General features: G+C 44.2%; 3 protein-coding genes across 4 annotated transcripts in view; 1 reads left to right on the plus strand and 2 right to left on the minus strand.

Moving 5' to 3' along the window:
- Positions 1 to 401: 401 nt before the first annotated feature.
- Positions 402 to 2,445, minus strand: LOC111972512 (TLR adapter interacting with SLC15A4 on the lysosome). The gene is made up of 2 exons (XM_023999515.2): positions 2,165 to 2,445; positions 402 to 1,705 (listed from the first exon to the last, which is right to left on the minus strand). Exon 2 carries the CDS (start codon positions 1,701 to 1,703, stop codon positions 696 to 698), a length of 1,008 nt encoding a protein of 335 aa, XP_023855283.1. The 5' UTR covers positions 1,704 to 1,705; positions 2,165 to 2,445; the 3' UTR covers positions 402 to 695.
- Positions 2,446 to 5,374: 2,929 nt separating this feature from the next.
- Positions 5,375 to 7,965, plus strand: LOC139028587 (uncharacterized protein C13orf42). Its single transcript, XM_070446408.1, is given in 6 exon segments — positions 5,375 to 5,650; positions 5,806 to 5,846; positions 5,848 to 5,949; positions 6,149 to 6,310; positions 6,312 to 6,390; positions 7,960 to 7,965. Coding segments are annotated over 6 exon segments (666 nt in total).
- A 2,748-nt stretch (positions 7,966 to 10,713) lies between these two features.
- Positions 10,714 to 13,849, minus strand: part of rnaseh2b (ribonuclease H2, subunit B) — a 10,275-nt gene continuing 7,139 nt past the window's right edge. The window contains exons 8-11 of one of the 2 annotated variants that reach the window (XM_024010223.2): positions 13,523 to 13,604; positions 13,128 to 13,173; positions 12,711 to 12,788; positions 10,714 to 10,916 (exon numbers count right to left, since the gene is read on the minus strand). In XM_024010223.2, coding sequence (XP_023865991.1) covers positions 10,806 to 10,916; positions 12,711 to 12,788; positions 13,128 to 13,173; positions 13,523 to 13,604 — 317 coding nt within the window. In that variant the 3' untranslated portion in view covers positions 10,714 to 10,805. The remainder of the gene's footprint in view (positions 10,917 to 12,710; positions 12,789 to 13,127; positions 13,174 to 13,522; positions 13,605 to 13,849) is intronic. The other variant, XM_024010233.2, reaches the window with a different exon arrangement.

Below are 13,849 nucleotides of genomic sequence, written 5' to 3' on the forward strand. Positions count from 1 at the left end.
AGAGAGACAGACAGACAGAGGAGAGGCAACAATAAGACAGAGAAGGAAAAATTTGGCCTGGCATCTGCCTGTCTTGCTGGGACACACCTCTCTGCTCCCCTCTTGTGGTAGCTTAAAAAAGTGCAGATGGCAGAGCACACTTCACTACTTCCTCAGCTACAGATACAGCCTATATAGAACATAGTTTTTATGTGCAGTAAAACTACCCTGAAATTCTTTAGAACGTATCGAGATGGTTGTGAAACCTATCTGGACTGAAGGGCTGAGAGTGTTTTCTCCAACTCTTTGACCACTCAAATGTTATATCACCACAGGACCACGTTAGTGTACTGTACTTTCACGATAATCTACTGGGAAGGATGTGCTGTACTGGGAGCATATCAGTGTCGCTGACATTTGTGTGATCAACATGTTTATTGATTTTGCACAATAATAATGAGACAATAACATTACATAGAAAGTTACTGTTCTCTTTATGAAAACATGAGAACAGTGCAGACCTCTTTCCTCTCAACCACAGTTTCCACCTGAATTTCCATTTCTATCACTGCAGCTGTTTGAAAGCGGTTTCATTTCCCCAGAACGGTATGTAGGGAAACTGAGAGGAGAAAGGGAAAACCTGAGTGAAGGTAGAAAAATAAGAAACAGGGGAGTGTGATTTTCAGACTTTAAAGCTAGGGGGAGAGTGAACCTGTCTAGTACTGGAGGACAGATGAATCAAGTGTAGATGTAGCAGTAGCACCAGTAGCAGCAGCACCAGTAGCAGTATCAGTGGGGAGCTGCAGATCCATGGAGATCTGGAGCAGGGGAGTACTGATCTCACTGGACTGCAGGCCGCTGGCCACCCTCAGGAGGCAGCTGAGCACCATATCTTTGGCGCGGCCCGCTTCCAGATGGCCCTCACGGCTCAGCTGCAGGGTGATCTGATCCAGGCTGGTAAGAATTAACTCTGAGGCCAGCAGAGGGCAGGGCAAGCCCTCGCCACAGCCCCCATCATGAGCCATGTTCTCCAGCATGTACTGTTGGTACAGGTCCAGTATCTTGTTCTCCAGGTAGCGGTTGAGCAGCGAGTTAGAGAGTGGCCCCTCGAGCCCCTGAAGAAGGACGCTCCGGTCACGGCCGCTGCCCGCCCTCCAGCGGGAGGACTCCGAGCCTGAGCCCCACTGGAGAGGATGCAGAAGCGAGTCTTCTGCGGCCGGGGGTACGTCACAGGAATAGAGGAAGGGGCCGTTGGCTTGGTTGTCGCTACAGGGCAGGACCWCCCCATTGTGGGCCGAGAGAGGCAGCACCTGGTCACCCCCGATGTGGAGGTCGCTGTAGTTCTGACAGATGCTCTGGCAGAAGGAGGGCACCAGAAAGGGGACCTCGCCACCGGAGCAAGCCTGCCCAGGGATCTCCATCTCTGGGGAGATGTGTCTGTCAGGATGGGGCCTCTGGGAATGCAGGTCCTGCGGTGGAGAAAAAGCCTGGGGCTGGATTTGGGCACTCGCCTGGGAGGGCCTCTGGTTTTGGGGCACTCTACTGAGGATGGAGTGGTCATTTCTGCTTGGCTGGCCTGGAGAGGCCTGAAGCAGGGTGGCTGCAGCCGGCTCTGACCCAGCCTTCACGCTCCTCCTGGGGGGCTCTATTACAGGGGGGAGAGGGTCCAGTCTATCCTGGTCACTACAGTAGGTCATGCTCCATAGTCTGCTCTCACACAGCATGGCTGGAAAGGAACACACATACAGCAGATTGGTCAGTTTACAGCAGTTTGGTCAGTTTACAGCAGTTTGGCCAGTTCATTTTTACACTGCTGGTACTTGCTGTTTATTATCTATGCATAGTCACTTTACCCCAACCTACATGTACAAATTACCTCGACGAACCTGTACCCCCGGACATTTACTTGGTTCCGGTACCCCCTGTATATAGTCTCATTATTGTTATGTAATTGTGCTACTTATTTATTTTACTTTAGTTTATTTAGTAAATATTTTCTTAATTCTAAGGGCTTGTAAGTAAGCATTTCACGGTAAGGTCACACCTGTWGTATTCGGCACATGTAACAAATAGAATTTGATTTTACAGCAGTTTGGTCAAAATATATTTTGGAATGTATTCATACATTTAAGAACTAACTATGGGCAGTTATATGCATTTTTGTTTTGTTAGTAAAGCACCTTACCTTCAAATTCAAATGATGCAATGCTTCTCTTCAAGTCATGCAGTCCTCCACCTGTTGCTCTGGGTTGGAGGTGTGGTCCTCTCCTCGCTGTATTCAGGTCAATGTCTCCAGCTTCTCCAGGTCTATTGTACCAAGCCAGTGCAGTACTGTACCAAGCCAGTGAAGTATAATAGAGCAGTGTGAGTGAGTGGTTTTGTGTAACTAGCACTACTTTATACAAGACCAAGAGGAAGTGAGAGAGCAGTCTCTGAATCCTCCATCATAGCATCTGTGAAACATGTCCAGAACATGAAACAACAGTTTAGGTGAAAAAAAGCAGATAAGTGGTTTAAAAGAGGAAGGAAATAGTTATTTAATGAAAGAACACTACAAGCAAATACTATAGAAAGGGGACTCTCTCTTTCTCCTTTTGTCTCAGTGTAAAAGGATGTGGCCCTTCTTAAAGCAATGGAACAGGACGAAAGTGTGTGTATGGTCAGGTGTGTGTGTGTGTGTGTGTGTGTGGTGTGTGTGTGTTGTGTGTGGTGTGTGTGTGTGTGTGTGTGTGTGTGTGTGTGTGTGTGTGTGTGTGTGTGTGGTGGTGTGTGTGTGTTGTGTTTAATAAGAGTGGAGCGAAAACCCACAGACACTAGGCCCTCCATGGAATGAGTTTGACACATGGCCTAGTTCTGCTGGCTTTTCTGTGCGATAATACCTAGAAAACCAGGTGAGGGGAGTTCCTAACTAATCAGTGACCTTAATTCATAAATCAAGTATGGGAGGAGCGAAAACCCTCAGACACTCGGCCCTCCGTTGAATGAGTTTGACACAAGTGCACTAGTCACTGGAGATTGCCTTGCGTCTGCTGGCCAGCACAGAACCAGTCCAACGATGGTGTCAGAGGCCTGAAACATGAGACTGCAGCTTAATTATTTTATTTGGCAGGGAAACTTCACAGATATTAATCTCCCAGTCTGACGATTAGGATAGCTAAGATTTTGCCAAATAATGAGGAACGCATGCATGGCTCTGGTCCTCTGAGATCTGAATGGGTCACATAGTTAGGCTGACAGATTGGGAATTGTGCGTTGCATATCCCTTTTGAAGCTGCCTATAGTTTTTCTTAACTTAAATCCAATGTGAGAAATGCTGAAATAGTATATTGTGTCTATAGCCGACTGGGCAGAGAGACTACAGCTGTGTGAGTTTTGGTGACACTTGACACAAGGCCGTTTCCATAACTCAAGCCCCCATAACCTCATAGTGACAGATGGTGGGGTTGTGAAGAAATGAGCTGAGTCCAATGTGTTCCGCCTCCTGGCATTCAGACAGTTTCAGCACCATGGACTATCAATGTGTTCGCCTCCTGGCATTCAGACAGTTTCACACCATGACTATCAATGTGTTCCGCCTCCTGGCATTCAGACAGTTTCACACCATGGACTATCAATTGTGTCCCGTCTCTGGCATTCAGACAGTTTCAACACCATGGACTATCAATGTGTTCCGCCTCTGGCATTCAGACAGTTTCAGCACCATGGACTATCAATGTGTTCCGCCTCCTGGCATTCAGACAGTTTCAGCACCATGGACTATCAATGTGTTCCGCCTCCTGGCATTCAGACAGTTTCAGCACCATGGACTATCAATGTGTTGCGCCACCTTGGCATTCAGACAGTTCAGCACCATGGACTATCAATGTGACACTGTTGTGTTAAATGAGCGGTCCACTTGTTTTGTCGGTCATTTTTGAGGAATATTTTTGGAAACAGTTATGGATGGATATGTCAATGTCATTTCGACACCACAATCTAGCGACCACTATATTCTCTAACTGTGAGCCGCTCCACCCGCAATAGGATGTTTAGGAAGATCAACAACGTGCAGTAGGGATGTTTAGGAGATCACAACGTGCAGTAGGGATGTTTAGGAAGATCAACAACGTGCAGTAGGATGTTTAGGAAATCAACAAGTGCAGTAGGGATGTTTAGGAAATCAACAAGGCAGTAGGATGTTTAGGAGATCAACAACGTCAGTAGGGATGTTAGGAAGATCAACAACGTGCAGTAGGGATGTTAGGAAATCAACAACGTGCAGTAGGGATGTTTAGGAAGATCAACAACAGTGCAGTAGGGATGTTTAGGAACATCAACAACGTGCAGTAGGGATGTTTAGGAACATCAAACAGCTGCAGTAGGGATGGTTAGGAAGATCCAACAACGTGCAGTAGGGAGTTTAGGAAGCAACAACGTGCAGTAGGGATGTTTAGGAACATCAACAACGTGCAGTAGGGATGTTTAGGAAGATCAACAACGTGCAGTAGGGATGTTTAGGAGATCAACAACGTGCAGTAGGGATGTTTAGGAAACATCAACAACGTGCAGTAGGGATGTTAGGAACATCAACAACGTGCAGTAGGGTGTTTTAGGAAAGATCAACAACGTGCAGTGGGGATGTTTAGGAAGATCAACAACGTGCAGTAGGGATGTTTAGGAAGATCAACAACGTGCAGTAGGGATGTTTAGGAAATCAACAACGTGCAGTAGGGATGTTTAGGAAGATCAACAACGTGCAGTAGGGATGTTTAGGAACATCAACAAGTGCAGTAGGGATGTTTAGGAACATCAACAACGTGCAGTAGGGATGTTTAGGAAATCACAGGCATAGGATTTTAGGAGATCAACAAGACAGTAGGGATGTTTAGGAAGATCAACAAGTGCACAGTAGGGATGTTTAGGAAATCAACAACGTGCAGCTAGATGTTTAGGAACATCAACAACGTGCAGTAGGATGTTTAGGAACATCAACAACGTGCAGTAGGGTGTTTAGGAAGATCAACAACATGCAGTAGGGATGTTTAGGAACATCAACAACGTGCAGTAGGGATGTTTAGGAACATCAACAACGTGCAGTAGGGAGTTTAGGAAGATCAACAACGTGCAGTAGGGATGTTTAGGACAATCAACAACGTGCAGTAGGGATGTTTAGGAACATCAACAAGTGCAGTAGGATGTTTAGGAACATCAACAACGTGCAGTAGGGATGTTTAGGAACATCAACAACGTGCAGTAGGGTGTTTAGGAAGAATCAACAACATGCAGTAGGGATGTTTTAGAACATCAACAAGTGCAGTGATGTTTAGGAACATCAACAACGTGCAGTAGGATGTTTAGGAACATCAACAACGCTGCAGTAGGGATGTTTAGAACATCAACAAACGTGCAGTAGGGGATGTTTTTTTTAGGAAGATCCATCAACTCCACCCTAAAGTGGAGCAAAAGTTGTGTAAACGTTGAGTCCACCAGCGCCTTGTATCATTACCAGAGGCAGGACTGGATATGGCTCTACTCTCAGAACCAGAACTGTCTGGAGTATTTGAAAGAGCTGGTGGCTTTGAGACAGTAAAACACAAGGAACGTCAACAACTTGAAAACCAACGAGATGAAGGCCACCATCTCCCCCAAGAAGAAGCCAGAACCTCCGCCACTCACCTCCAAGGACGCACAGGTACAGAGGCTTTGAATCACTAAATGGCTATGACCTCTCCTTACCATTATCTTTAATGTGTCCTAAATTAAATTGTTGAACCACTGAATGCCTAATAAAGAAATCAATAAACAATCTTATTCTCTCTTTTGTTTGTGTTGCTTTTCTTTCGACAGATCATGAGGACCAAACCGTTTGCCCCTCCAATCCCCATTGAGGACACCGGACTTATTTTACGCTGTCATCTCGAGCTGTGACCCTGAGCCCACGAGCAAGCTCCACTTAAACGATGGGCACGCTGATGTTGACTTTATTGGTGAGTTGTTATTTAGTTAGAAGTAAGATCAAGTTGCTTAAAACATGAAGACAGTGGACAACATCCTGTGGTTGATCAACTGGTCACTGTTGAAATCGGCCTACATAAAATTTCTTGTCTCAGAGTAACTGATCACAAACTATCTTTTTGTGTTTTTTCCTGTCTTCCTGTGTAGAATTTTGATGGGAATTTGAGAACTGAAGTGAACCCATCTCTCTCTCTGTGGCCACAAGCACCTGTGAGCATGACCTCCACTCCAACTGGGTCATGAGTGTCCCACAGCATCCCATGGATGAGTCCAAGCTAAAGAAGCCGGCCCCAACCAGTGACCGCAGCAGCAACACGGCCAAGAAGAACAGCGACAACGAACAGMCGACAACACCTACAGAGGAACCCCATCCACCTGCTCAAAGTGGTTGATTTCTCCTTCCAGACCCCGCGACATGTACGCACGCAGCTGGTAAGGAATTGGTGGGGAAACACTGTAATATGGAAAGTAGCAGGAAGTGAGAGAGAGATGTGAGAGGAGTAGGTTGACTAGAGGAAGGAGGAACTGAGAGAGAACAAGAGTAAACAGGTTGGAGAGTGGCAGCCAACGATGACATGAGAAATTCTGTCATTATTTTGGCATTAATACATTTGCAAACAAAGTAAAAAWATATATAATTGAGTTAATAAAGCCACATACAAACATGGTCTCTCTTTTTTGCTTCCTTTAGTAAGGCAGCTCCAAAATGYAGGTGTTTCAGCCTGGCTCAGTGCTTTCTGTGGTGGTGGGGCAGTCAGTGGAAAATACGGCGTGAAGGGGTTGGTAATGTTCTCTAGTTGCCCTGTGATTGGCTCAGTGTTCTGTCACTCATGGAACCATTGTCACCGCAAAATCTACAGGGAGAGCTCCAAAATTCAATCCCCTTGGGTGCTGCYATAGAGTTACATTAGAAGTGCCCCTCCAAGAAGGCTCAAGGTCATTGACCACAGATAAAATGAAGTCAAACCCCGTTATATCTACCGTAGCTTTGATTGGACTGATCATGTCAACATCATAATTTCAAAATCTTAGCTAGCAAGTTAGACAAGCAGTCATCATCATGAATCACATCAATATACTGGCAAATCCTTTTTATCCTTGTAATATGAAGATAAATTATAGATAAAACATATTAGTGCTCATCGGCCATTGGACATAAACATGACACAAGTTGGAAATCGCAAATTAAACAATGAGTGGTTTGGAAGGAATCAGTGGCTAACTGCAAGCTTTGCAATGCGATCCTTAGCCTGCTATTTAGTGGAGTGGGTGTGTTGTCCAAGTCTGGGTTTAAGAGTCTCTTTTCCAAGCTTAAAAGGATAAACATTCAACACTATGGGCCAGAAAAGTTTGAATACATTGGCCATGCTATCAATCTAGCATGACTTCTGCCTCGTTCAAAACAACTGGAAACTCAGAAATGGGAAATCACAGACTACAGTGAGGGGGAACGAGCTCCGACTTGGAAAATACGTTTTGAATGGTCATCCAACTCAGAATTCCAAGTAGGGAACTCGGGCCTCTTTCTAGAGCTCTGACCTGAAGATCACTGACATCATGATTCAACCGTGTTTTTTTCCAGAGTTCCTAGTTGTCTTGAAAGCAACAAAAATCCAGAGAATGCCATACTTTGATTACAAAAGTTGCCCACAAGGACCGCTGTGCCACCTTCCTGATAAAGTGAGCACAGCACAACAATGAGTCCAAAAACGTATTGTACGCTGCTGTATAAATGATGTTATATGCCAGGGTAATATGTACACTGTAGCTAAGAAAGTAATACTAAGTGTATGTTGTGTAGTAAGCTGTTAGTATCCCATGTGCCACACCCTAATAATTTGGTCCCTTTCCCCCTCATAACTTAGCCTACTGTTCTGACTTGGTGGTGCACAATGTAGCCTATTGCCTGTTTTAGAGTAATTGAATCATTGAATATTGTAAGAGCTTTCATTGTCTCCTTATATGCCCCCTTTATTTATCTTACAGATCTGACTGTACAGGAGGAATACTGTTTAAGCAGGTCAGCCATTTGTTTAAGCAAGTCAACCATATCAGCTATGTGTTTTTAAAAGGCAGTAAATGGGTCTGATTGAACTGTTTCGCTGCCAGACAAGGCCCTGCTGATAGCCAGGTGTAGCAGTGGTAAGGTGATGGGACTGCTGTTGGRACAGMTTTATGTAGGCCCTAACAGTTTGTGGGCACCGTTTATCATCGTTATAGTGCAATTCATGTTTTTTTTTGGTATTGTGTAGTGGCTTTTCTGGCATGCATTAAAAAATATATTTCTGCCCCACCAAGATTTACATGCTAAAATTGCCACAGCTACAGGGGGAACAGAGAAAATGGTGTCAGCCAGAGCAGAGGCACCTATCCTGACAACATCTCTTGTGTTTTCACATTTCTAATCCTGGCGGCCTGATAAAATCCAGTCTGCTGCGGCCCCTGTGACTGTTACCTGATCCACAAACGGCTGTGCGTAACTTGGGACAGCGTAATGCCCAACAAATGCTCTCATTACCTAGTTACTGTGACTGTAAAGAGACCATCTACTCCACATGACTCAGCTGTCATCACACATCTGTCAGCTGAACAATGCAACTGTCCATTTTCTTTATGTAGGCTCATTTTATCCAGTTTTTCCTGGAGCATCCGTCTCTCAAGACAACCAACATTAGGTTGTTCACTATGTACCTCAAAGACTGAATTATTAAACCAAGGTTCTGCTAATTTAATATTATGCTGTAGAGCAGGCTATCATTGTACTATTACAATATGATATATTCTATTTAGCGTATATTTTTGCACATTAAAATGGCTCACCGTGGCACGTTCAATTTTTCCATGATTTCATGTGGACCTGTGGTGTGTTTGTTAAATTGTACTTGGTCTGAAACTGAAGATTACATGTTGTACTCCTGCTGGTTATCTACAGTAATCTGAGACCACATGTTGTACTCCTGCTGGTTATCTACAGTAATCTGGGGGGGGGGGGGGGGGGGGTGGACCACATTGTTGTACTCCTGCTGGTTATCTTACAGTAATCTGAGACCACATGTTGTACTCCTGCTGGTTATCTACAGTAATCTGAGACCACATGTTACTCCTGCTGGTTATCTACAGTAATCTGGACCACATGTTGTTACTCCTGCTGGTTATCTACAGTAATCTGAGACCACATGTTGTACTCCTGCTGGTTATCTACAGTAATCTGAGACCACATGTTGTACTCCTGCTGGTTATCTACAGTAATCTGAGACCACATGTTGTACTCCTGCTGGTTATCTACAGTAATCTGAGACCACATGTTGTACTCCTGCTGGTTATCTACAGTAATCTGAGACCACATGTTGTACTCCTGCTGGTTATCTACAGTAATCTGAGACCACATGTTGTACTCCTGCTGGTTATCTACAGTAATCTGAGACCACATGTTGTACTCCTGCTGGTTATCTACAGTAATCTGAGACCACATGTTGTACTCCTGCTGGTTATCTACAGTAATCTGAGACCACATGTTGTACTCCTGCTGGTTATCTACAGTAATCTGAGACCACATGTTGTACTCCTGCTGGTTATCTACAGTAATCTGAGACCACATGTTGTACTCCTGCTGGTTATCTACAGTAATCTGAGACCACATGTTGTACTCCTGCTGGTTATCTACAGTAATCTAGACACATGTTGTACTCCTGCTGGTTATCTACAGTAATCTGAGACCAAATGTTGTACTCCTGCTGGTTATCTACAGTAATCTGAGACCACATGTTGTACTCCTGCTGGTTATCTACAGTAATCTGAGACCACATGTTGTACTCCTGCTGGTTATCTACAGTAATCTGAGACCACATGTTGTACTTCCTGCTGGTTATCTACAGTAATCTGAGCGCTCAGTAAATAGAGTAGGAGCAGCATGTTTGAACATGTACCATCATATACTCCAACCTTGAAAGAATAGTAACTATTCATTATTTTAGGCTTTGTCTTCTGCCTCTCTCAATGTGCATCAGCCCTGCCTCTCAATGCAAATTCAAATCACTTCGCTCCAGATCAGTTTCCTGCATCATCCCTATTGTCTGGAGATTCAACCCTTTTCAAGGACAAAAAAAAGGGACAAAAATAGTTATTTTCTTTATTACCAAAAGCACAGTGCACACACACTGTAGACACACACACACACACACAATGTAGACACACACTGTAGACACACAGACCGACAGACACACACACACACACACTGTAGACACACAAGACCGACAAGACACACCACACACACACCACACTGTAGACACAGCGACAGCCGACAGACGGCGACGAGACCCACGACCAACCCACCGACCGCACACAGTACGCCACTGCTAGAACACCACGACACGGAAGACACACGACGACACACACACTAGACACAGCACACTTACACACACGAGACACGCAACTGACAGACACACGACACCGACACACCGCCACGGCACACACTGACAGACGACACACACCACCCGCACCACAACCGACACACAGACATTGACACACACACCACAGATCAGCGCACACGACAGACACACACACTAGACACCACACCGATCGACACACACACACACAAAACACACACTGTAGACACGCACACCGACCACAGACAGACAGACACACACTGTAGACACGCACACCGACAGACACAACACACCGACAGAAACACACACTGTAGACACCACCCGACAGACACACACACACACCGACAGAAACACACACTGTAGACACGCACATCGACCGACAGACAGAGACACACACTGTAGACACGCACACCGACACACACACAAACTGCTGTGTCATCCTAACATTCATTTTTTCTCTGCCTTGCCCTTGGGGCTGAAGAAGGCAGACATGCTCTTCATGCCTGTTTTGTCCACCTTGGCCAGGGTCTTCTGTGCAGCACTCATCTTCTTGGGCGGCTGGAGGACGAGAAGAGAGAGTCAATAGCATTGCTCATCCGCCTTGAGTGAAGATGGCTGAAACGTTATTACATATCAGCATGACTCATTTCCAGACAGAGGTTACTTGTAGGCCTTGCACTGCATTGCTTTAAACTGCAGTCATGTAGACTGGTTTAGCTTGACTGAAAATTATTATACGGGGCTCTAAAAGACATTTCTATACAGGGCTCTAAAAGACATTTATATACGGGGCTCTAAAAGACATTTCTATACAGGGCTCTAAAAGACATTTATATACAGGGCTCTAAAAGACATTTATATGCAGGGCTCTAAAAGACATTTATATACAGGGCTCTAAAATACATTTATATACGGGGCTCTAAAAGACATTTATATACGGGGCTCTAAAAGACATTTCTATACGGGGCTCTAAAAGACATTTCTATACGGGGCTCTAAAAGACATTCTATACGGGGCTCTAAAAGACATTTATATACGGGGCTCTAAAAGACATTTCTATACGGGGCTCTAAAGACATTTATATACGGGGCTCTAAAAGACATTTTTATACAGGGCTCTAAAAGACATTTATATACAGGGCTCTAAAAGACATTTATATACGGGGCTCTAAAAGACATTTTTATACAGGGCTCTAAAAGACATTTATATACGGGGCTCTAAAAGACATTTATATAACGGGGCTCTAAAAGACATTTATATACGGGCTCTAAAAGAACATTTTATACAGGGCTCTAAAAGACATTTATATACAGGCTCTAAAAGACATTTATATACAGGGCTCTAAAAGACATTTATATACAGGGCTCTAAAAGACATTTATATACAGGGCTCTAAAAGACATTTATATACAGGGCTCTAAAAGACATTTTCGTTGATAGCACTGCTGCTCCCAATTTAAAGTTAGGAGCACCACATCAAATTTAGCAGCCCCAGAAAATGTTTTTATTGATAGACTGTATATCAATGTGAATTCTAGCTTCTGCTGAAGCACATGTTGTTCCCTAGAAACTAATACGTAACTCTGTAAATTAGTTTAACTAAAATGTTGATACAAATACCTGTCATTGAAATTAAATAGATTTGTGAAATATTAGGTTTCTACTGTTTCCTATTGAAATGCATTACATAGACAACTGTACACTGTCTCTTTAAGAATGTCAGGTTTGTGAGGAGGACATGCAAATCTGTCATTCAATCATTGCTATGATCATTGATCACCTGAAGAAGCTATGCCTTCTCCTTTCTTTCTGTGCCCCACATGTTTGGCTATACTGTTAAAGTTACCAGGTCCAGGTTGTTAACTAGCTAGCTAATGAGGTAACTGATAGCTAATGAGGTAACGTCACTGATCAAGGTGCTAACGACCCGCGACATGGTTTATGAATGTAAAATGCGGCCTGCTTTTGAACGGTTTGGGCTAGAGACGCTTGTTTCTCCAGGGCACCGGGAAACAGCGCTACAGCGAAGCTACAGCGAAGCCTAATCATTACAACTATTATTTTGGGGCCAATTTCTTTTTTCTAGATGCACTGGTGCTCCTAAATCAAAATGGAATGTCACGCAGCTAAATATTTAGGAGCATATGTGACTAAAATGGTTGCACTTCAGAGCCCTGTAAACGTATATGTATTATGTAGGCATAACTATAAAACCAAAAAGACATGAGATTTWGTAAGGTACGGGAAACCTATCACTACCTAGAAAACTGTTAGAGAAAAAAATGCCTGCAAGAGTCCCCCCCTCATTTCTCTCCTTGGTCCCTTCGTGCAGACTGCCCCTAATCTCACTCACTTTGCGGGAGAAATCGGAGCTGTTGAATTTGGTGTAGTCCTCTCCTGCCTCCAATGGTTTGTCAGTCAGTTTCCGCTTCTGCCGACCAAACACGGCACTTACACAGTTAGCCGTACTTTCCACTCAGAACACCGACCATCACATCCCAGACACACGACAGACAAGCCAGGGACACGCAAGATACCATGACTACCGCAAACCCACCAACCACACCCACCAACACGCGTGAAACAGGAATAAAAACACACTAATCTACTGCTACACTGCGACCATCAGGTGAATGTCAATAGAACACAGTAAATTGAAAAAAAATGCAGAAAAAAATTACCGAATAAACACAGAACTTGGAATATGCTGTATACAAATATAACTACAGAGTGTGATGACACAAATTCAAAATGAAGTTGGAGAAAATACCTTTGAGGGAGGCTCTACCTCCTTAGGACTTGAGAGCTCAGGTAACCTGTCAGGAGGAAAGTGAAGGATTACTGACTCACCATCAAACTGTTACACACTAACAATACTGCTTAATGTGTTACCTTCAGTACTATCATGGTCTTAATGTCACAATCTGGCACTTGAATCAACAGTACATTGACAGTCAAAGTGCTGCCCTGGGCCCTGCACTGTGTGGGATGTGTTTTGAAAAGAACTGCCTCAAACTGCCCGCTCATCTGCAGTTCTGGGGGCGGTTTCCATTGAATAAAAATGACTCAGTGRCAGTTAAAATGAAGCTACATGAAAATGTAATTCCAGATTGTGCTTTTAACATGAATACATAAAAACTAAGTATAGTCAATGTGTGTACATACTGGAGATGCTTGAGGAGGGCTTTGCTCAGGTCTTCACTGAGGTACTCAGATATCAGGCCATGGGCATACCGCAGGTAGTCCTCTGTGTGGTTATGAATAGAGGGCATGAGAGTGTTAATACCACAGCATCACTTTATATATTTCATTACACAATTATAACCTTGCTATTGATATCACAGAAAACTGGGTTTACAATCTGATCTTGTGTGAAACTCAATGTAAAACAGGAATTGGCTAAGTCTGCTGTGCTAGGTCCTGGGGTGTAGCTAGGTCCTGGGGTGTAGCTAGGTCCTGGGGCGTAGCTAGGTCCTGGGGCGTAGCTAGGTC

Source organism: Salvelinus sp. IW2-2015, linkage group LG2, assembly GCF_002910315.2.
Source record: "Salvelinus sp. IW2-2015 linkage group LG2, ASM291031v2, whole genome shotgun sequence".
Classification (NCBI taxonomy): Eukaryota; Metazoa; Chordata; class Actinopteri; order Salmoniformes; family Salmonidae; genus Salvelinus; species Salvelinus sp. IW2-2015.